Here is a 19,216-nt window from a genome sequence, read left to right as displayed (position 1 = left end):
AGTCATATTTGACCGTGGCCCATTTCGTGGCAATAGATTTAAACATTTAAAAATGGGATCAGCTGACCCAGATGTCAACTGAAAAGTTCCTTGTCATTCTTATTATTCATTAAGGAAGTCATAGAGCATGATATAGTTTTCATCGGTAGCAACTAGCAGGTAATTGATAGCCGACAATTTAAGCAAATTTCTATAAGCATAGATGTTTTCGCGTTTTATGTAGTTGACTGACATCGGCCCCTTGAGACATTTGCTGGAGCAACTGAGTGAGTGAGTGTCTGGTGAGTGTAGATAGTAGCTTCCTCACGAGTCACGAATTGCACAGATGCAACACCGGAATTCATTAGCAAAACTATCATTTAACAAGGGTGTTAGATTTATATTATTAATCTAACTACTAAATAATTTATTAGTTTTTTTTAAATTAAAATAATAAAAATTCATCGAATTGCTTACAATGTACACTATCCTGCACGGAAACTGGGACAGCCGCTATGTGGTTCTTACGAGTATCCTGCCATCCTGCGTAGAACCCCTAGCGGCTGTCCAAGTTTCCGTGCAGGATACTGTACAGTTGCCACCAGGGGGACTTTGCAGGCAGAAGTTCGTCTGCAATAAAAAATAATCAAGTAGCCAAGGCCTAAATCGCACAAAAATTAGCTCATTCAAAATTTACTGATTAATTAGTAGTCTGTGTGTGGTTTAGTGAAACCAAAAACTCGATATTACAGCCTTGTAGTGACTAATGCATGATTTTTTTTTCCTTAAAAACAATTTCTTGGCCGACCATTAAGCATTATCATCTACATTCTTCAAAAACACCCAGGTGAAACAACCCACCATGGAGACCATGTTGAGGTGAATACACAACACTTTATTTATTCTTGCAGTTACTCTAAATAGTCAACTAAATATATAAGATAATTTTTTTTTTATGTTTCAAAAACACAGTGTATCAAGCTTTGCAAATTTCAGTGAACTACTACTCAGTAGGCTAATCATTTTCACACCATGATTTAAAATAATTTTGCCCAAGAAATCAATAATTATTAGTTGGGAAAAATAACTCGTTTTTCAGCTCAGGCATAGACTACAAAGGAAAGACTGAACTCCCCTATAACCCTCCACAGGCGATGCTTCTGCATGCCGGTAGAGGTCAGGTGGGACCGTTTTCAGTGGATATCGGTCATTTTCCTTTTCCCTACCGATTACGTGCTTCACACACACGCATTTTCGGGTACATGTAATTCATATGGATTTTTAGATTTTATACTATAATTTAATATAGCCCTTCCCCGTGTCCCTTCAATTTTTAATTAATTTTACTTACAAATTCGGGTGTAGAAAAAATAAATTTTATGTGACACCCTTTTTCGTATGAAAAGAGCCCTCACAACAGTGTTGCGCGATTTGTTTAATTTATTCGTGCAACACTGTAGTGAGGGCTTTATTCATAGGGAAAAGGGTGTCACATAAAACTTTTTTTTCCTACACCCGAATTTGTAAGCAAAATTAAGTAAAAATTCAAGGGACACGGGGAAGGGCTATATAAAATTATAGTATGAAATCTAAAAATCCATATAAATTACATGTACCCGAAAATGCGTGTGTGTGAAGCACGTAATCGGTAGGGAAAAGGAAAATGACCGATATCCACTGAAAACGGTCCCACCTGACCTCTACCGGCATGCAGAAGCATCGCTTCGGACGATTCCTCTCGGGCTTATGGAGCCGATCGCCGTCTTTACTTCGTAGTCTATGGCTCAGGTTGATGCTCTTAAGGATTTTGTCTTTTTGTTTCAATCCTAATCAAACTCAACCAAGTAATATTATTTAAAAAATTCTCGATTTCGTGGGTAGATTAATTTTTTATTATGAAGCCCCACTTTGCGAGATTTAGTTAGTAGTTGTGTTAGTTTACATTATACACAAACATAGGAAGAGTGGGAAGCAACATCTCATGAGACTGAGTACAAGGATTGTTCAAGTGTGTAACATTTTTGCAGCTTTTGAGAACTTATTGACCGAGAAAAGTGGTTTCTAAACAGCCTCAACTGTGTTACATCATGAAATGAATATGGATTGATCATGTGTTTGAAACTTAGATAAGGTTGCAGAGGAATATTTTCAAAAAAGCGGCTTCCTTCAAACGGTTCGAAATCAAAGATTTATTCATTCACCGAAGAAACGAGTCAAATGACTCAAACGTCAATTGGTATAAAGTGAGTTTTAATCCATAACCATTTGGTATTCATTTTGATATTGGTTTTTGTAGACCCATCCCCAGCAACGTCAACCTAAAGAAGGAAAGGCCAGTTTGCATTTCCTTCACTTTCGAAGGTCACGGAGATCATTACGTAAAACTGTCAATGCGGTGGTGTAGAGGTTGGGTGAGGACGACACGTGTAACATCATTATCAAGTAGGTAAAATAGCCGCAAGGTATAAGATGTGGGTCAGGGTTAGAAAAAGTCGTATAAAAGGAGAGAGAAAAGTCGAAGAAGGATCAGTCGAGTGAATACCTCCATCACGGCAATAACTGCAGCCCACTATTTGTCACCAACTGCCTTCTTCATTGTACAACCAGTTCGCAATCATGCTGGGTAAAAATTCATCTTTATTTGGAGTCGTAAATCAATTTCGTCTTGTTTTCAGTTTATATTAGTAGTTACGAGTTTATATTCGATAATGTTTAAATTGTTTAGTTAACTCTGGCGCCGTGCTGCTGTTTGGTGTTGTATCGTTGAAGGTTGGGTCGACCACGGGTTTACTGATGTCTTCTGGTCATGGTGGAGACCAAGCAACAGCAGCGAAAGAATACTACACTACGCCGCCGCCTTACTACGCAACAAAGTCAACATACGCAACATCTACTTACAACACCGAGGCCCCCCCCCCCCAAGTGCACACCACCAATGCTCAAGAGTTACGCTACAAATTACGCTGCCCAGAGTCACATCACCAAAGCGCCTGAGTACTACATCACCGAGGCACTACAACTGAGGCGGCGAAGTACTACGTAGTCCAGGCTTACAACACTGCAGCTACTCCTTCATACTACGTTGAACTGAAAAACTACACCAAGGCTGCAGTTAACTACACCACAACCTACGCTACACCTAGCTACTATGACGAAGCCCCAAACTACTACACCGAAGAGGCCACATGTTACACAACGTACAGTGCCCCAGTTTACTACACCGAGGAACCCAAGTATTACTCTGCTCCAAGCTTCTACCAAACTGAGGCTCCTGTTTGCTACACCAAGGCCACCGAGTATTACAATACAACCAAACGGTAAATATTTTTTCTACATGGAGTTTTGTATCACTATTATTTTTTTCTCTTTGTTAATATGACATTTCATATTGAAAATTGATGTTCAAATGTTTTACCGTCTAGTAAACTATGGCGTCGTACTGCTGTTGGTTGTATTATCCTTGATCGGTGGGTTGACCACTGGTGTACCGATGTCTCCTGGGTATGGCGGATACCAAACCGCAACGCCGGCGTCTTACCACACAACATACGCAGCAACCGGATACTACACCCCCAAGGCCCTAGAGTATTACACCATAACTTATAATGTCCCGAACTTCTACACCGAAGCTTCAAAGTTAAACTCAGTCCCGAGTTAAACCACCAAGGCAGCGGAGTAGTACACCACTTCTTACGCTGCTACCACCTACTACACCGAAGCTCCGAAGTTTTACTCTGTGCTGAGTTACCACACCATTAAGGAAGCCGAACATTACACCACAAACGCTTCCGCAACTTACTATATGGAGATTCCTAAATGCTAGATCCGAAATTTCTGTTTGATTTTATTTAGACAGGTCGGTTGTATTCATGGTCATTGGTCATTGGGAATTAATTGTTGATCTTGATTGAGAAAATAAAATTTCTAATGCCGGTAATTCTTTTGTAAGACTTGGTAGTAACTTCAAGCCTGTCAACGTTGCGGCAGGTGTCTATTGGTGTTGGAATTCTTCAAATCTAGTATCCTACGTTGTGATTTATCTGTTATGTCTTGGAAGTGATTACTGCCTTAATCGCTCTGCATACGGATTTGTTTTAGTGGTTCGACGATGAAGTTTCAAGGGTAAGTTACGAAAGAAACTTGTAACTGTTGATTTTTGCAAATCTTATAAGTAAAAGGCAATTGGCTGAACTTTGTATAATGAAAGACTTAGGAGTTGAAAAAACTCAAAAAAAACTTGGTATAAATTAAGAGACAATGAACAAAAAAATGATAAAAAGAATTGTGTTATATTGTCCCACCTCCACCCACAATTCCACCACATTTTATAGTCACATACATACATACATACACTTAAGTTAACCCGTTGGCTGCCACGCCATACAACCCGTAGGTTGCTCTCTACTAGTCTACGCGCCACGTCTGAAGGATCCATGACCAAGTGGGACTTGCCATTGCTGACAAGTCCGTGCTGACAAGGGGGGGGGGGGGACTAAGGTGCATTGCCTTTTAACAGGCTTGCCTTGCGGCATAGTTTGGGCTTGGCGACTCCCCGACCCCGCGGCTTTTAAACCACGAGACCGAACAGCGCGGCCCGTGCAGTGGAGAACAAAGGTGTGGCAGCCAACGGGTTAACTAACACAAACACAAATGCAATAATAGCAACAGTACGATGATCCACGTTGATGACGAGTCTCGGTGTCGGTCGCGATTCCACCGAGTTTCGTTCGCACCAGGAGCAGGGGCAACATCCGACGGAGACCGGTGACGATTTTTAAATATGAGAAAATCCATCTTCTCGACGTCTCCTCTGCATTACCTGAATAAAAATAAAACAATTCTTATTAAGTGACATGCCAATACAAGTTACATAACAGTCACATAATACATATAAATTCATTGATATGGTTTTTTTGCTCAAATCTTCAAAGGCGCGCTTTAAATTGCTTAAAATCTACCTAACAATGTTGAGAACTCTTCACATAACAAAGCTCACTTGCTAGTCTAAAAAAAAAATTCCGGAAGTAGACCGGAAGTAACAACAGCGCCTCAACCATTGAGCTGTCATCAAATTAAACCACATTTTCGTGATCCCCATGAACTTTGGGGTCGATTAGATGTGATTTAAACGAAATCCAAAATTTGGCCAAAATCGAGAATTTTCCTGAACTATAGTTCAGGAAAATTTTCGAAACCGGAAGTACGAAAACGTAAAAAAGATAACATGAGCTTTACCACAAATTTTACGAGGATCACGAATATGTGGTTCTTTTGCTCCTCAAATGAATATTTACTGAACTACAGACTGAAATGAGCAAACCGGAAGTAGAAAAAAAAAGCAATTATCGAAAATTTAACAAGTGAGCTTTGTTGCTGGAATAGTAATCGTCAGTTTTCACTAAATATTTCAACAAAATAAATGCCAATAAATATAAAAAGAGATGTTCAAAGTAACTGAAACTGACTGTTTTGACAGCTGCAAATTATCAAAAAGCCATCTAGCGTTAGAAAAAAGAAACGTCCAAGTAAAACTTCGTTTGCGCGTAAGAAGGGCCTGATTTTGGAAACTATTACACAGACAGAGTCTAACGCAATTAGACTATTAGAAGATAACCTACGAAAATAAGTCAATTGTTGGGTACCTGGGCATAATCCCGTGGTGAATGATGACAGGTGTGTAACAGCGGACGGAAGCGATCACTGAAGTGGTCCAAAAACTCGCCAAGACGCCAGTGAAGTAAAACAAATGGTGTTTAGAAGCAGTGAAGCTAGATGAGCGTGCGTCGCGAAGATAAGGATGCAGAATAACGTCCCTCTTCCGTCATGGACAAAGGTCAGCATTGGCACAAGAATCTCCGTGCCAGGACCACACGATTCCATAAAGAAACTGCGTGCTCTGAAAAAAAAAAATGTTTTACATTAATGAAAATATAACAATGAATAAAGCATATCAATCTTTACCTTTTCTAAGAAGCACAATAACATGTTTATGATGAAAAACCGTAAAAATGGAATTCACAGCAACCAATTCAGCATAACTCCGCATGTTGAAATAAATTTCCTGATACTAAAGAAAGTGTCATGAAGTATTCCAGTATAGCGTGGTGATAGGTGGTATTGATCAATTGATGCTTACCTTTGTCATATGGGTGATGAATTTAGTAAGGCATTTGAATTTCATCAAGCAGATCTGGTGCATACATGGGAGGTCACTTCACACTCTTCATGTCTCTGAAACTCTAAGTAGCAATGGGACAAGTAAATTATCTTCATTATTTACAAATTTACATGAATTTACCTATGAGAAATAAAACTCTACCTATGGTTGCGTTCTAAACAGAAGTAGAAACAGCCATAAAAACCAACATGATGTTGCAGCTAGGGTACACCACCAAAATTGCGAGATTCAGAAAAGATCCTATGGTTCATCATGAGCAAGAATACCTATTATGTTACATGAAAATCTGAATTGTAATGGTCTGGTAGCAGTAATGGGGAAATACCTTATCTCGGCACATTTGTATTCCACTATATGTGTGCTTCAAACATGAGTTTTAGGCTTTTGACAGCATGAGGATCTAATGGATGGAAATTGACTGAGCGCTAAGTCAACTTGTTGGAATGACTCACAGCTTATGCATCTAGAATTTGAAGAAATAAGTTGGTACAGTATAAAAATAAGGAAAATAGGTCTAGATAAACCTACGTATGATACCAAAGTTCAATTTGGTATTTGAAATCACAGGAATATAAGTATAAATTAGCAACAATTTGTTTCGCTCATTTCGCCTCGTTTCACCAGAACAACATCGGCGACACTGGCGACATCTAGTAATAAGTTTTGAATCTTAAGTTAGTTGCACAGTCAGTCAGTACATCCTCCGCGCCCATTACAACGCCACCAGGCACCAGTATTATCGATAGTGTTAGGTGCCCCGGCAATAGATGGCGTTCATTCTGTGTTTACTTCTGATCTGACATGTATACAAATCAGTTTAGAGAATTAATCATATAATCTAATATATCGAATGGAAGAGGAAGCACCAATCATTTATGGTCTTGATTTTCAGGTACGTTGTTACGCTGATGATTAATTCTCACTAGTTATTTGTTCTCGGTTTACTTCAGGCCCGGTCATTGTGCGCTCAGTATGGAGAAACCGAAATGGTTCGATTTTTGATTGGTACACAGTCACTGAAATCAGAAAATTCCATACACTGTGTTGAATATGATGAAGAATCTGTTTTGGTGAGCAAATTTGTTTACCCTCATCCACTTGGAGAGATATGGCAGACAAATGCCCACCCTAACCAGGCAGACATAGTCGGAACTGTTCACAGTACTCATTTTAATTTCTATAAGTTGTTTCACATTTTCCTTGTACCATAATTATGTTCTTTAACTTTTTTTTTTTATTTAAAGAAGGTTCAAATCAAAAGATGTTAGCAACTATCTATAAAATGAGCCCTGTGCCGAGTATTGGACAGTCAATCGATTCCTTGGATTCAACATCTCATGGGCAATTAGAAGTCCTAGCAAGTTTGGGAGCAGAAGATCAAGAAGTAGCAAAATTTTTGTGGCAACCAAACGATGGCAACAAAGTGGTGACAGTGAACACAGATAGCAGAATTAACGTTTGGGACTTTAGTAGCGAATGCAGAGTTCAGGTACTCAGCTTTAGATATCTTGTACAATTTAAAAGTAAATCAAATTTTGAGTACCTAGAATGAATTGCATTCAGAACCCCTAGTCAAGACACACAATCAAGTGACGGCCGCCAATTGGTCTCCGCACCACGGCACCAATCAAATCGCAGTAGCCATGGAGACGAACTTGCAAGTGGTGGACCTTCGCTCGATCAACAAGGGGTCGATTTATAACCTAGAAAATGCTCACATTGAGCCTATCAGAGATTTAGATTTCAATCCGAATCGTCAATACTACATGGCCACATGCGGCGACGACGGATGTACCAAATTCTGGGACGTGCGCAACATCAGCAGTCCCGTCCTCAGCCGTCACGACCACTATCATTGGTAAGTACACACGGAGACAGTCCCAGGATTCCGTGACAAATGCTGAAATAAAGTTCAAAAGAGAGAGTGGTAGAACACATAATGATTTCACTTTTTACGGCAGGGTATGGCAGGTACGGTATAACGTATTCCACGATCAATTGGTGTTAACAGCAGGAAGCGACGCTCGGGTGGTTTTAACTTCAGCAGCGTCCTTGTCATCCGAGCCCTTTGGCAAACTTATGTCTGACGATAAGGACAACGACGAAGGTGACTTCATTTACATAAAATATGCTAATTTAAAATAAACAAGTAAAAACAAACCGACATTTAGAATAAGATACTGAAAATGATTGAATTATTTTTTTTCAGATGACGATGTTCGGAGTCCTCTGGCGGACGGCGTGATAACCGCTTACGAAGAGCACGAAGATTCCGTGTATTCGGTAGCCTGGTCCAGCGCCGATTCCTGGACGTTTGCTTCCCTCTCGTACGGTGGCCGGCTACTGATTCATCGCGTTCCACGCTCGTTAAAACACAGCATCCTTTTTTAAATGTAGCTCCCATGTTTTCACCTGTGGATTAATTTATGAATGCCGTTGAATGGCAGAGATCGAGCCGGGACATACATTAAACGTGTTAAACAAAAAAAAAGCAAGCAGCCAGAAATATGTTAATGCAATAGCCGCGCACCTCAACCGCATAGAATTTTAGATTGCATCCACGATAAAGCAATTCGTTATTTGTCTATAGAGACAAACGAGCTAAACAAGAGGCGGCGTATCATTGGGTGGAGAAAAAGGCAGCTGGAATCGACGGACAGTCCGCATACGAGGCACGTATACACATAGATTTGACGGTTACTTTTTTCTCTCATGATTTTTTTTTTTTTTTTATTATTATTTTCAAAAAAAGATTTTTCTTCTTGTTTTGTTTTGTTTTTTCTTGAATATTTCTTCTGATTTGGAGTTGCCAAGTCGCAGTCGCCCTTGCCGCGGGGCCAGCGCGTAACCAAACTCTCCAGGAGGATGAGATTTCTTATTTTTCATTTTCTTCTTGAAAAATAAAATAAAAAAAAGACCCGCCATAATAAGAATTAAGGTGCAGTGGGACTTCCTCCTCATCCCATCTCTTTTCTATAGATTTCCCCTACTGTGTTTCACTTTTGTCAGGTAAATTAAAATGTGGAAAATACAACAGGAATTTCATTTCTTCGCTGTTGGGTTGTAGAGGAAAGAGCAAACAAAACGTCGGACACACACACACAGACCGAACACACAAATGTACAAAATATTTTGGGAAGCGGAAAGAGAAATAGCATGTAAGAGCCCAGGCTCTCCTTTTTTCTTTTCTCTGTTTGAAGACCTGAAGAGAGAGGGACAATAAAAGGGGCCCTGTTTTTCTTTGAAAGAGAATATAAGGGAATGAAAGAGAGAGAGAGAAAAAGAATAAGAGAGAGAGAGATAGAAGGGACCGTTGCAGCAAGAGGGGAGGTACGAACCTACGTAGTAGACTTTTAGTTTGAAAGTTCCAGCCGGACGAGACGGTTGCAACATTGCTCACGTGTTGCAAACGAAAAAATACCGACGGTTAGATTTAATAGTACCGCCGAAAACGAAAAAAAGTGTTTCGCAAGCCAGGGCCAATTTTACAAGCGCACCTAAAACAACAAACAAGAGATTCGTGTGTGTTGTGCTCCGGAGGAGGACCCCCTCACATCTTTCAGTTGATTCAAGTACCCGTGGCGGCCGTTGTGTGCGTGTGCGTGTTTGAACCGTTGGAAAGTTTGTGCAAGACAAAACACCCAAAAGTATAGACGTGGTGTGTCGTGTTTTGGGGATTCAGCGACACACTTTCACTTGAAGGACGAACGACTGTTGCTGCTGGCCAGCGCTAAAGTTCAGCTGCTGAGATAAGAAAAGGAAAAGAATTTTTTAAAAAAGAAGAAAAAACCGCGGATTATTATCTTCTTCTTCCGAGTGTGTTGATTCTTTGAACAAGCCAAAGGTTGTGTCAAACGGCCGATTTTTTCCCGCCATTCGACAGACAACAAAAACAACAGCCGCACAGCGGGAGAGGGAGAGAGGGGGGAGAAATAAAAAATAAAACGGAATAAATAGAAAAAAAAGGTAAAAGGAGAAGGAGGGTCTTACCTTCCGGCTGAGCGGCCATTTGAAACTCCTGCGAATCACCTTTCATTTTCTAAAGCGCCAGCCGAGGGTCCTGCCGCTGCTGCTGACGATCGAATAACAAAATCCGATCCGGAGGGACTGCTATAACGCGGGGCGGACTGAGATCCGCAACAACAACTTGATGGCTCCGTCGTCTTGTTATATTACTCGTACTCCCGCTGCCAGATCGTCCGAGATCGTTCAGACAGATTAACCGCCGCCCTGACTGTTGTACGCGCGTTCAGTTCGGCCCGTGGCATTGAAAATAATAAAAAAAAAGGGAAGAGGAGCTGAAAAGAAGAAAAACTTGGCCCATCACCTTTTATTTTTATTTTGTCGGAGAAAAAAAAGAAAATAAATAAAAATAAATACCATTCGCCACCAGCACTACCAGCAGCAGCGGGCGGCGGCAGCATCGGAGCCGGATGATAAAAAGGTCAGTGGCCAACAAGATGGCGCTCAGCTCCATGTTCATTCGGACACCCATCCGCTCCGCTTCGGGCAACGTGTCACAGGGCATTGTCTCCATCCCATCGGTCAACTAATTCTTCTCACCAACACCGCCTTCTTCTTCTTCTTCTTGTAGTTATTCTTTGACTTCATATTTTTCATCTACCTGTTTTCGGGGGTCTACTTTTCACTCCACGCGGACCTGCTAGTCTTCCGGCAGCTCTAGTTTACGGTAAAAAAAATATAAACTATACCAAGATATTTAAAGAGATCAAGAGCCGGTTTTTCCTTTTCTTCTTCTTTAAATCCGTCAACAATTATTCCGATAGACCATGGGGACTTGGCGAAAATCTCAGGTAGAAAAACCACACCTGAAAGAATGTGGGAAATAAAAAAAACAATCGGCCGGTTCATTTAGGGAACTCCTAAAAATAGAAATTGAGATGAAAGTGCATTTAGGAGATGATGATGGTGGGTACACAGTCATTTATATACCTCAAGGGCTTTTTTTTTTTCCAGGGGGGTTCCTTCTTCATCCCACGGGGCGGAATTTATTGCCTTTCATTCGGAGGAGAGACTAAGCCCATCACCTGAGCGTTCGACCACTTACAGCCAGCCTATAATCACCCGAGACACGAGAGAATAGAGAGCTTTGAACAAGAAGGTCCATACATTTAACGAGCACTTTCACGCCATCATCTTCTCCCCCACCACCAAAAAAAATAAGAGTCAATATGTGGTTTTTTTTCTTACCTTAATAAAGAACAAGCCGACCCGCTAGTTCATTACCCAGGTAGTGTTGAAACAAGAAGCGAATCAAAATGGGGAACCCAAATAATAATAATAATTTTTTTTCTTTACAAAAAAGGTAGATGAAAAATATTCCCGATTAATAATCAATGGCTGCACGATTTTTCGAACCTTTTTAAAAATGTTACCCACCCTAAAAAAGAAAGACTGGTTTCCCCTATATGTTACAATCTTTTTGATTGATCCGGTAGTAGTTGCCCGTGTCCTTAAAAATTACAAGCGAAAAGCATTAAAGAACAATGTGATTAGTAATGATCGCTGCACGATTTTTTACTTTTATAGTAGAGACCGGTTTTCCATCCATTTTTCTTTGATAAAAATGTTTCATTTTCTTTTTCTTTTTTGTTGTTGCCGATATTTTTTTTGATCGATTAAGCAGTAGCTCGTCCGGTAGTTGTAATAGTAGTTGGAGCCCATCATCCGGCATGTTGAAACACCTAAGTACACGTCAGCCAACCGATCATTTTCGTACTCCATCCAACGGACTTTCAGAATCGGGCCAGTCGGATCCCATCGTCGAACCGCCTCCTCCACCTCGCCGCCTCCTTACGTCAAACAACAACGTCGTCGTCATGGCTCCTCATCCGTCGCACCACCATCAATTGGCCAACGGCTACTCGTCGCCGGGGCGCTACTCGACGGCCGGATCGAGCGGCAAACAACAACAACAGCCCCAGTTGCACAACATGTCCATGCACAACACGTCCAAACATTCTTTGAGTCCCACCACCAGCAACATCAGTCCAGGCACCGGGGCCAACCAGACCAAAACGACGCTGACCAATTTGGACCACTCCAGGGACGAGTCTCTGCCTTTCAATTTCAGCGCCGGACCACTGTCCTCTTCCATTTTCATCACGGACCGCTCACTCCCCATCGGAGACCACACCTTCCTGTCCACCAATGGGTGAGTGTGTAGAATATTTGTGGGGTTTAATAAAATTCTTGGGGCTCTTTTTTCTCCCCCCTATGTGTGTCATTCATCTATACACACATTTTTTCATATGTGCCTGCAGTGGAGGAGGGTTAAATAAAGGCGTTACGGCCAACGGTGGAATGCACATCCGGCGCGGAAGTCCTCTACCGACGTCCGTGACGAGGTTGGCAGCTGCAACGCGTCAGGTTTCCGCCAGCGTCATCGGAGTGCGCGAGATGTTGACTTCGCTCGGCCTGCTCTGTCTCCTCTCGCTGATGATGGCCCTGCTGGGTCTCATCTTTTTGCTCAAAATGAGCCCGCCGCCAGACGCCATCCACTTTCTCGACCAGGTGCGCATCGTTTCGCCCGACGAAGCTCATTCCGTCTACGAAGTCAGTTTGGCACTTTGCTCCTTGGCCATGACGTTGGACGTCTGCTGCTGTCTCGTCTGTGCCACCCAACTCCTCTTTGCCGCCCGGCTGATAACGGCCTCGACCTGCTCATCTTCAAATTCAAGTAGAGATCGGTCAGTATATACAGCGATAACCCACAATTTCTAAATTTAAAATTAAATAAGCACATCTGGTTCTACTCACTCGTTTTGCTGTTCAACTTTTTCGACGTTTTGTTTATTTTAGAATCAAAAAATTCTTGAGAGATTCGGCCGTCACTCGTATTTGCGCCGTGGCCGGATTCTTTGTCTCCATTCCGGTTTTTCTCACGGGTGCGTTTCAAATTTTTTAGTTTCCGACTTCCGCTCGATTTTTCTTTGTGTCACTAATACAGGCCGTTTCTTTTCGATTGTCGCCCACTTCAGATATCGTTTTGTACACCATCATCCAGTTCCCATCGACTCCTGCCATTACTACAAGTATAGTGATCAGCGTGGGAATCGTCCTCTGCGGATGCGCCATGCTCCACAACATCGTCGTCTGGCAGAGGGTAAGTGCAAATTTCAATTAAGTGCTAACTAACATAAAAGGGGGAATTATTGATTTAGAAACTGTTTCACTTTGCCAATTTGTAGTACAAGGGCTCAAATTCGGGCTCGATGCTACCCGATCTGTCGGGGATAGAAAAGCATCCGGACGCAACGCACGGAAGGATCATGTCACCTGCTCAAATGCCAACAGCCACTTTAGATTTAAGTGCCCTGAATGGCAACGTCAGCAGTCACATGCTCGAGCTTTCAACCTTGGTCTAATACAATCGGACCCCAGAAATTGTACAGATATTATTATTTTGACGAGAGGAAATGTTTCGAGCATCACATTGTGACCGAAAAAATCAATGACATGAAAGCCTAGTCAAATGAAAAATTGTGAAACGCCAGGCTTATGATGTCATTAGAAGGAACGAAGTGAAACTTGAATTTTGTTTTGTTATCTCCTAAAAATTAAAACATTTCACGACCACCAGATGCATCCAACAGACCCCCCCCCCCCTCCCTCCTGATACTCTGTGCACGGCCCCCATCCATTCACACACACACACTATACAGCCTATACTTAAAAATATTTAAATAATTGTGTAACGCACCCACCATTGTCTTCAATGATGAATTCAAGTGCCTCCATATGTATAATTTTTTGATTGCCAGTGCCAATTTTGTCTTGTAAATAGTACCGTGTTGTTATTATAATATTCCCACGTCTCAATCAATGTTGTTTAAAACAAAAAATGAACCCCACAAACAAGAATTACACCAAATCATGAAATTGACAATCTCAAACTCTATTAAAAGTTGCTCAATATTTCGACTCGAAAGAATTTCGCCATTGAAAAGTGTCTAACATTTTTTCGACGATCTAGCTATACACTAACCACATGGCCAGATTGTGTAAACATCAAACATGTTTGATGGGGTGAAGCAGCATTTTATAATTCGTCGGAACGGCAGTTGAGCACGAATGCACCGCCAGTCAGCAGCATGCATAGCAGCCAACTGTAACCTCGTTTCAAACACACAAAAAACTAGTGTTTTCACGACTAATTCGATTCTCTGCAGGTTTCTCGTCACGATCATCCTCCTGCTAGTCGCTCAGTGGACCAGCTGTGGATTTGTTAACGATGATGGATTCTATTTAACCGAAGATTTGTCCGATTCCGAAACCCTGCAGGCTGTTAGGTGCACTGGAATTTACATCGAAATTGATTGATTTGTTTTAAAAAACGCCAAAGAAATTTGTTCACCGTTATTCCTAAATGAAAATTGATTACAGGCCGAGCCCCATCGAGTGCCCATCGGAAGATGTTATCGTCCAACGCTACCGATGTCACGGTATACATGTTTCCATACTAAGCAAACAAGTAATGGTCTAATGAGTAATAACTCACTTTCGATAATCGTTTCAGATAAGGAATCCGATGGCTGGAAAGATTGTTTCCAGCGTAGCTGCTGCCAAAATTACACTTTTATTGCCGGACGTTGCGTAGCGGCCGACAAGGATCCCTGTACGCTCGACTTGTGCGGTAAAAAAAATTAAATTTTAAAAACAATTCAAATTTCAACTTTTGTAAAAATTTAATTTGGAAACAAATTCAGAACAAAAATGTTCCGTTTTCTTCGGTCGGGTCATCTGCACTTGTTTCGTTGGGTACAAATTTAATGGCGAAAACCAGAAAAATGGAATACGACCTTACTGTATCGGTAATAATACCAAAAAATGCTAAACATTCGTGAAATACTTTGCGACAAATTTTCTCTTTTTCTTTTCCTCGTTATAGACATTGACGAATGCGACGAAGATAACGGGAACTGTGAGCAAGAATGTCTCAACACTCCCGGCTCGTTTCAGTGCCGCTGTGGAAGCGGGTTTCAATTACGTGAGGACGGTCGGACTTGCCAACCTGAAAGCGATACCTCAGCCGCCGCCTCTGTGGTCGACGCCAACTCGACCGTAACGACGCAATTGACCGCAAACAACAACAACGAAACTGTTAACGAAACAACGACTTTGCGGTGTCAAGCTTCTTGCGAGCACGTCACCAAAATGGAACAGAAAATGAAACGTTTGGAAGAAAAAATTACAGCCATGAGCACAGCTATCAAATTATACAGCTTCGCTTCCGGACCCCCGGGTCCAGAAGGTAAAATTACATTTGAACTATTCAACCAAAAACCATTTGATATTAAAACCTTTCGTCTTTAAGGGCCTCCGGGACCAGAAGGACCACCTGGACCAAGAGGGTGTGTGTTACAATTGGATGGCTATTAAATCAATTGAATATTTAATCGACAGAATAAAAAAAATTTTAAGGTTTCCCGGACCCAACGGCGCACCTGGAAGTCCTGGACCAATCGGAAGACCTGGCAAATCTGGGGCAACCCAATCACAGGCTTTAGAACAGGACGATTTGCCTTTAGATTCCTATACATTAATCCCTAGTGGAGCTAAAGATCAAGGGCCTCCCAGTAAATTCTGTCGCTGCAAAAGAGGACCAATTGTAATTAAATCAAACTTCCCCCAGGCTTTGACAAAATGAATAGAAACCTCAACAAAATTTTTATTGAAACTCAGGGACCTGCCGGACCGATCGGACAGATTGGAGAGCGTGGCTTTCGTGGTGAGCCGGGATCGAGAGGTGAAAAGGGCGAACCCGGAAATTTCGAACACCTTCTCCTTCTACTCGCAGACCTCAGATTTGACATTAAAGCGCTCCAAGACAAAGTTTTCGTCGGTCAATCGTGAGTATCGATTTCTCCCAACTGAACTGATTTCGCCAAATAAATTAACATTCTACTCTTGTCCGATGCAGACCACCTTTGATGGACCTTCACGAAGCTATTCGATTGGAATTGGCAGCTACCCGCCCTTAATAAAAGCTTATAGCCTTAAAAATTCCCAACTACGCCAATCTGTTTTACGACACAGATATTAAATCTATACACGCTGACAACAAGTAATTAACTTTCTTAGAACTTCCCTTCTCTTATTATATAACAAAAACAATTACAACAATGTAGTTCACCCCGCCTTAATACACTCGTTATTGAACTTAAAAAGCCAAATTTGTCAGCAGCATCTGATTACAAAGGGCAGAAAGTTGACTTACTTTATAGTCACTTCCATCTCAAATTGTCCATTTCTAGTCCAACAACAAAAAGCCAAAGAGGTTCGTAAAGTAACGGTTTGCCTTTAAATGGATATTATGACACATTTTCTGATTGTATTCGAGTCCCTCTCGCTATATACAAGCGGTGCCTTGTTACGTGATTAAGATCTCGCTGGGCAATCCGGTTCTTTTGCACTGTAAGACGACAGCCACGTCAGCACGGTCATTGAATATTAACTAGATAACCGAGTAGCACGAACAGAATAATAAAAAAGGAACGCAACTCCAGCTGTAACGACGACAACACGAAGAAAACTAGAAATAAACACACAAAGACCACGTGAAAAACAAAACTAACCGGACGGGGTTATCCAATAATGACACCCCGTGACACCCGTGCCAGATAAAAAACACCATTCCCGTCCCGTTTGGTTAACAATCATTCTTTCGGTTCGCCCAGCACGTTGGTGATTGCCATCGTTATTTTCTAGTCCATCTCCATCGATTGCGGCGATGGCTTCATTCATGATTCGATCTTGTAGTCCCACCCAATCTGCTGACTAACAACGAATTTTTTCAGACTTGACATTGTACAAATCACCCAATTTCTTTTGAACAACATGTGAAAATTGATGATTTATGAGAAAATGACAAAATATTATCTCGCCGCAATTGCGGATAAACATCAATTCCGCATAAAGGGGCGGAATGACGGGCTGCGCTTGACAAGTTGGGTCGTCAAAGACATTATAAACAGTCGGCTGCGATTAATATTCATGAACTTTCTTTCATCGACTTGGATAATAAAAGCAGCAGAGAATTCATAATCTAATGGCTTCATCCCGCCTTTCCAAAACGACCCTCATGTTGGGAGCTATAATTATTTGCGCGCTGGTGATGTTGGCGTCACCCACAGACGCCCAGCAGAGCACCGGAGGTTTCGATCAAGAGAATAAAGGACCAATCGCAGCCGCTTTAACAGAAGACCCGATAATAACGTCAAATTCAGACCCAGCAGCCACGTTCTATTCCAACGAAATCGTCATGAAAATCTTGGGAATAGTCAGAGGATCGCTACCAAATGCTACCGACAATGAAATTCTCATCATGCTCTCACTGTGGATCTGGGGTTTCTCTATGCTGAATGTCATCCTCACAGTTCTCTTGTGCTGCTGTCGCTATGCCATGTAATAATTCTTAGCGCTGCAATAATCAAAATTCTGATCTTTCGTCTTTGTTTCTTTCACGAGTCTGAGATTTCAAATAAAAGTTGATAAATCAAAAACATAAGTTGCAATTGAATTTTTTTTAAAGAGCTGAGGAAAAGGGATAAAACATAAAAATAACTTTTATAATTGGCAAAGGTCTAGTCGAGTGTAGTAAATCACGGACTTATCCGAACGTCAAACGGACTTTCACACCATTAAACAGCAGTATAGAACCGGTTTAGATCGCCAGACGATACGATGAGATACTAGACTTAACATCCGGGCAGCAAGAACTTGCCCGATCCACATTATTTTTCCCGTCGATTTACTCCACCCGACAAAAACTAAATCAATTTTACGGCAGTTATAATTTTTTTTTAAATGTTGGTGCAAAGTTTCGACGTTACTAGAGGCGCCATCGACTAAATCCTTATTTGAATTTAATTCAACTCAAAGAATATTCAACACTACACACGTAGTACTCCGAATTCTTTGAATTTAATAGGGAAAAGGAATTAAATAACTATTTAAATCCTTTTGAACAACATGGGAAAAAAGTCAAATTTAACTAAAACTATGATAAAAATTAAATTGAATTGCGAAATTAATTTTTATTCTCTATAAAATCGATGAACGACAGCTTGCCGTAGAAAAATTGCTACCCCAAAGAGCATAAAGGTCCCCCATTTCTGTATAATAATCCAACATCTCTTGATTCTAAAAGTACAATGAGAAAAATGAATCAAGCACTGACTATATTCGCTTTGATCGCGATCATAATTCAGGCTTCAGCATACACACAACAGAACCCCATTACTAATGAGCCTGGCCAAGTTTCCATGAATACCAGATCGCCAAATGCTGCAGCTCAATCAAGGGGCGACCAGACAATCGCACCGACGCCAACCGACTCGTCGAACAATCAGCAGACGAAAAGGGTAGCATTTTACTACTCGTACGACGTGAAGAGGATTATTGGATGGGTGAAACGTTCGATGCCAGAGGCCAACGACACTGAAATCATCATGATGCTTTCCTTGTGGATTTGGGGCTTCACCGTACTCAACTTTATATGCATTTTGATCTCAGCATGCTGCTGTCGTCGTCCAACTGTCAAAGAATCTTTCAACTGATATGTCGCAAATATTCTCATCAATCTGAATTAAAATTTCCATTCGATTTCAAAAGAAAAATAAAAAGATAATTAAATCAAAACATAATAAAAAAATTCGTATTTAATTTTCGAATTAAATCTTGGGTGTGTTTGATCAAAGGACCCTGAAAAAAAAAACGGATACTTGAAAAGAAACCCGAGAATGTGTCAAAACAATCGCATTTCACGCTCCAACGCCGACATAACCTCAGAAAAATAGTAGGGGAAAGGCGAGATTATGTCCTGCATGTTTAACAAGATGAACATCAACGCCTTTCTCACTTTAGTTTCGCCGACCCCTTTTAAATAATCGCCCACTCCAACGGCTTCTGAGCTCGGATGGAAGCGGAAGTCGTTGTTATAACGCCTCAACTTTTTTCCCTTTTCTTTCACAATTGCGCGCCGGGATTTATAATACAAGACGCCCTAAATATTATCTCGTGTGTGTCCCTTGAACG

The 19,216-nt window shown here is 41.3% G+C and overlaps 3 protein-coding genes and 5 long non-coding RNA genes across 14 annotated transcripts; 5 read left to right on the top strand and 3 right to left on the bottom strand.

Moving 5' to 3' along the window:
* Nucleotides 1-604: 604 nt before the first annotated feature.
* On the top strand, nucleotides 605-2,596 carry LOC124349209. Its single transcript, XR_006920229.1, has 3 exons — nucleotides 605-858; nucleotides 2,106-2,222; nucleotides 2,276-2,596. It is a non-coding gene; the product is annotated as an uncharacterized LOC124349209 (long non-coding RNA).
* A 107-nt stretch (nucleotides 2,597-2,703) lies between these two features.
* On the top strand, nucleotides 2,704-3,916 carry LOC124349146. Its single transcript, XR_006920117.1, has 2 exons — nucleotides 2,704-3,296; nucleotides 3,402-3,916. It is a non-coding gene; the product is annotated as an uncharacterized LOC124349146 (long non-coding RNA).
* A 2,030-nt stretch (nucleotides 3,917-5,946) lies between these two features.
* On the bottom strand, nucleotides 5,947-6,523 carry LOC124349185. 2 transcript variants are annotated; one of them, XR_006920199.1, is made up of 4 exons: nucleotides 6,483-6,523; nucleotides 6,278-6,397; nucleotides 6,116-6,218; nucleotides 5,947-6,046 (listed from the first exon to the last, which is right to left on the bottom strand). It is a non-coding gene; the product is annotated as an uncharacterized LOC124349185 (long non-coding RNA). The 2 variants fall into 2 exon arrangements; XR_006920200.1 differs by having other exon boundaries at nucleotides 6,299-6,397.
* A 391-nt stretch (nucleotides 6,524-6,914) lies between these two features.
* LOC124349020 (EARP-interacting protein homolog) lies at nucleotides 6,915-8,648 on the top strand. The gene is made up of 6 exons (XM_046799500.1): nucleotides 6,915-7,049; nucleotides 7,108-7,318; nucleotides 7,402-7,646; nucleotides 7,705-8,015; nucleotides 8,119-8,264; nucleotides 8,367-8,648. Exons 1-6 carry the CDS (start codon nucleotides 7,008-7,010, stop codon nucleotides 8,546-8,548), a joined length of 1,137 nt encoding a protein of 378 aa, XP_046655456.1. The 5' UTR covers nucleotides 6,915-7,007; the 3' UTR covers nucleotides 8,549-8,648.
* Nucleotides 7,742-10,234, bottom strand: LOC124349171. 3 transcript variants are annotated; one of them, XR_006920174.1, is made up of 6 exons: nucleotides 10,148-10,234; nucleotides 8,688-9,901; nucleotides 8,319-8,569; nucleotides 8,114-8,240; nucleotides 7,924-8,057; nucleotides 7,742-7,860 (listed from the first exon to the last, which is right to left on the bottom strand). It is a non-coding gene; the product is annotated as an uncharacterized LOC124349171 (long non-coding RNA). The 3 variants fall into 3 exon arrangements; XR_006920173.1 differs by having other exon boundaries at nucleotides 8,133-8,240; XR_006920175.1 differs by having other exon boundaries at nucleotides 8,133-8,240; nucleotides 8,323-8,569.
* Nucleotides 10,235-10,247: 13 nt separating this feature from the next.
* LOC124348997 lies at nucleotides 10,248-14,066 on the top strand. Of its 4 annotated transcripts, none has more exons than XM_046799455.1 (6): nucleotides 10,248-10,601; nucleotides 11,805-12,332; nucleotides 12,442-12,867; nucleotides 12,980-13,065; nucleotides 13,159-13,283; nucleotides 13,369-14,066. In XM_046799455.1, exons 1-6 carry the CDS (start codon nucleotides 10,591-10,593, stop codon nucleotides 13,543-13,545), a joined length of 1,353 nt encoding a protein of 450 aa, XP_046655411.1. In that variant the 5' UTR covers nucleotides 10,248-10,590; the 3' UTR covers nucleotides 13,546-14,066. The 4 variants fall into 4 exon arrangements, with proteins under 4 accessions (XP_046655411.1, XP_046655410.1, XP_046655412.1 ...); XM_046799454.1 differs by having other exon boundaries at nucleotides 11,802-12,332; XM_046799456.1 differs by having other exon boundaries at nucleotides 10,248-10,847.
* Nucleotides 10,946-11,826, bottom strand: LOC124349203. The gene is made up of 5 exons (XR_006920221.1): nucleotides 11,700-11,826; nucleotides 11,558-11,630; nucleotides 11,369-11,470; nucleotides 11,111-11,232; nucleotides 10,946-11,040 (listed from the first exon to the last, which is right to left on the bottom strand). It is a non-coding gene; the product is annotated as an uncharacterized LOC124349203 (long non-coding RNA).
* Nucleotides 14,067-14,186: 120 nt separating the features above from the next.
* Nucleotides 14,187-16,347, top strand: LOC124349010 (collagen and calcium-binding EGF domain-containing protein 1-like). The gene is made up of 10 exons (XM_046799473.1): nucleotides 14,187-14,288; nucleotides 14,350-14,469; nucleotides 14,564-14,622; nucleotides 14,697-14,813; nucleotides 14,887-14,991; nucleotides 15,069-15,431; nucleotides 15,495-15,531; nucleotides 15,602-15,788; nucleotides 15,863-16,029; nucleotides 16,101-16,347. The coding sequence occupies exons 1-10, from the start codon at nucleotides 14,272-14,274 to the stop codon at nucleotides 16,159-16,161; spliced, it is 1,233 nt and encodes a 410-aa protein (XP_046655429.1). The 5' UTR covers nucleotides 14,187-14,271; the 3' UTR covers nucleotides 16,162-16,347.
* The last annotated feature ends 2,869 nt before the right edge of the window (nucleotides 16,348-19,216 follow it).

The sequence above is a fragment of the Daphnia pulicaria genome, chromosome 7, assembly GCF_021234035.1.
Source record: "Daphnia pulicaria isolate SC F1-1A chromosome 7, SC_F0-13Bv2, whole genome shotgun sequence".
Taxonomy (NCBI): domain Eukaryota; kingdom Metazoa; phylum Arthropoda; class Branchiopoda; order Diplostraca; family Daphniidae; genus Daphnia; species Daphnia pulicaria.
This window is presented reverse-complemented; position numbering and strand designations above follow the sequence as displayed.

What these genes read in the sequence shown, in the direction of transcription:
- LOC124349020 (XM_046799500.1), top strand. Translation starts at nt 7,008, where the DNA reads ATGGAAGAGGAAGCACCAATCATTTATGGTCTTGATTTTCAG. An exon ending in TTTATGGTCTTGATTTTCAG is followed by an intron (nt 7,050 to 7,107) that starts GTACGTTGTTAC and finishes GGTTTACTTCAG; the next exon opens with GCCCGGTCATTGTGCGCTCA. An exon ending in CGTCACGACCACTATCATTG is followed by an intron (nt 8,016 to 8,118) that starts GTAAGTACACAC and finishes TTTTTACGGCAG; the next exon opens with GGTATGGCAGGTACGGTATA.
- LOC124349010 (XM_046799473.1), top strand. An exon ending in CGGACCCCCGGGTCCAGAAG is followed by an intron (nt 15,432 to 15,494) that starts GTAAAATTACAT and finishes TTCGTCTTTAAG; the next exon opens with GGCCTCCGGGACCAGAAGGA. An exon ending in GCTGCAAAAGAGGACCAATT is followed by an intron (nt 15,789 to 15,862) that starts GTAATTAAATCA and finishes ATTGAAACTCAG; the next exon opens with GGACCTGCCGGACCGATCGG.
- LOC124348997 (XM_046799454.1), top strand. An exon ending in TCAAATTCAAGTAGAGATCG is followed by an intron (nt 12,868 to 12,979) that starts GTCAGTATATAC and finishes TGTTTATTTTAG; the next exon opens with AATCAAAAAATTCTTGAGAG. An exon ending in ACATCGTCGTCTGGCAGAGG is followed by an intron (nt 13,284 to 13,368) that starts GTAAGTGCAAAT and finishes GCCAATTTGTAG; the next exon opens with TACAAGGGCTCAAATTCGGG.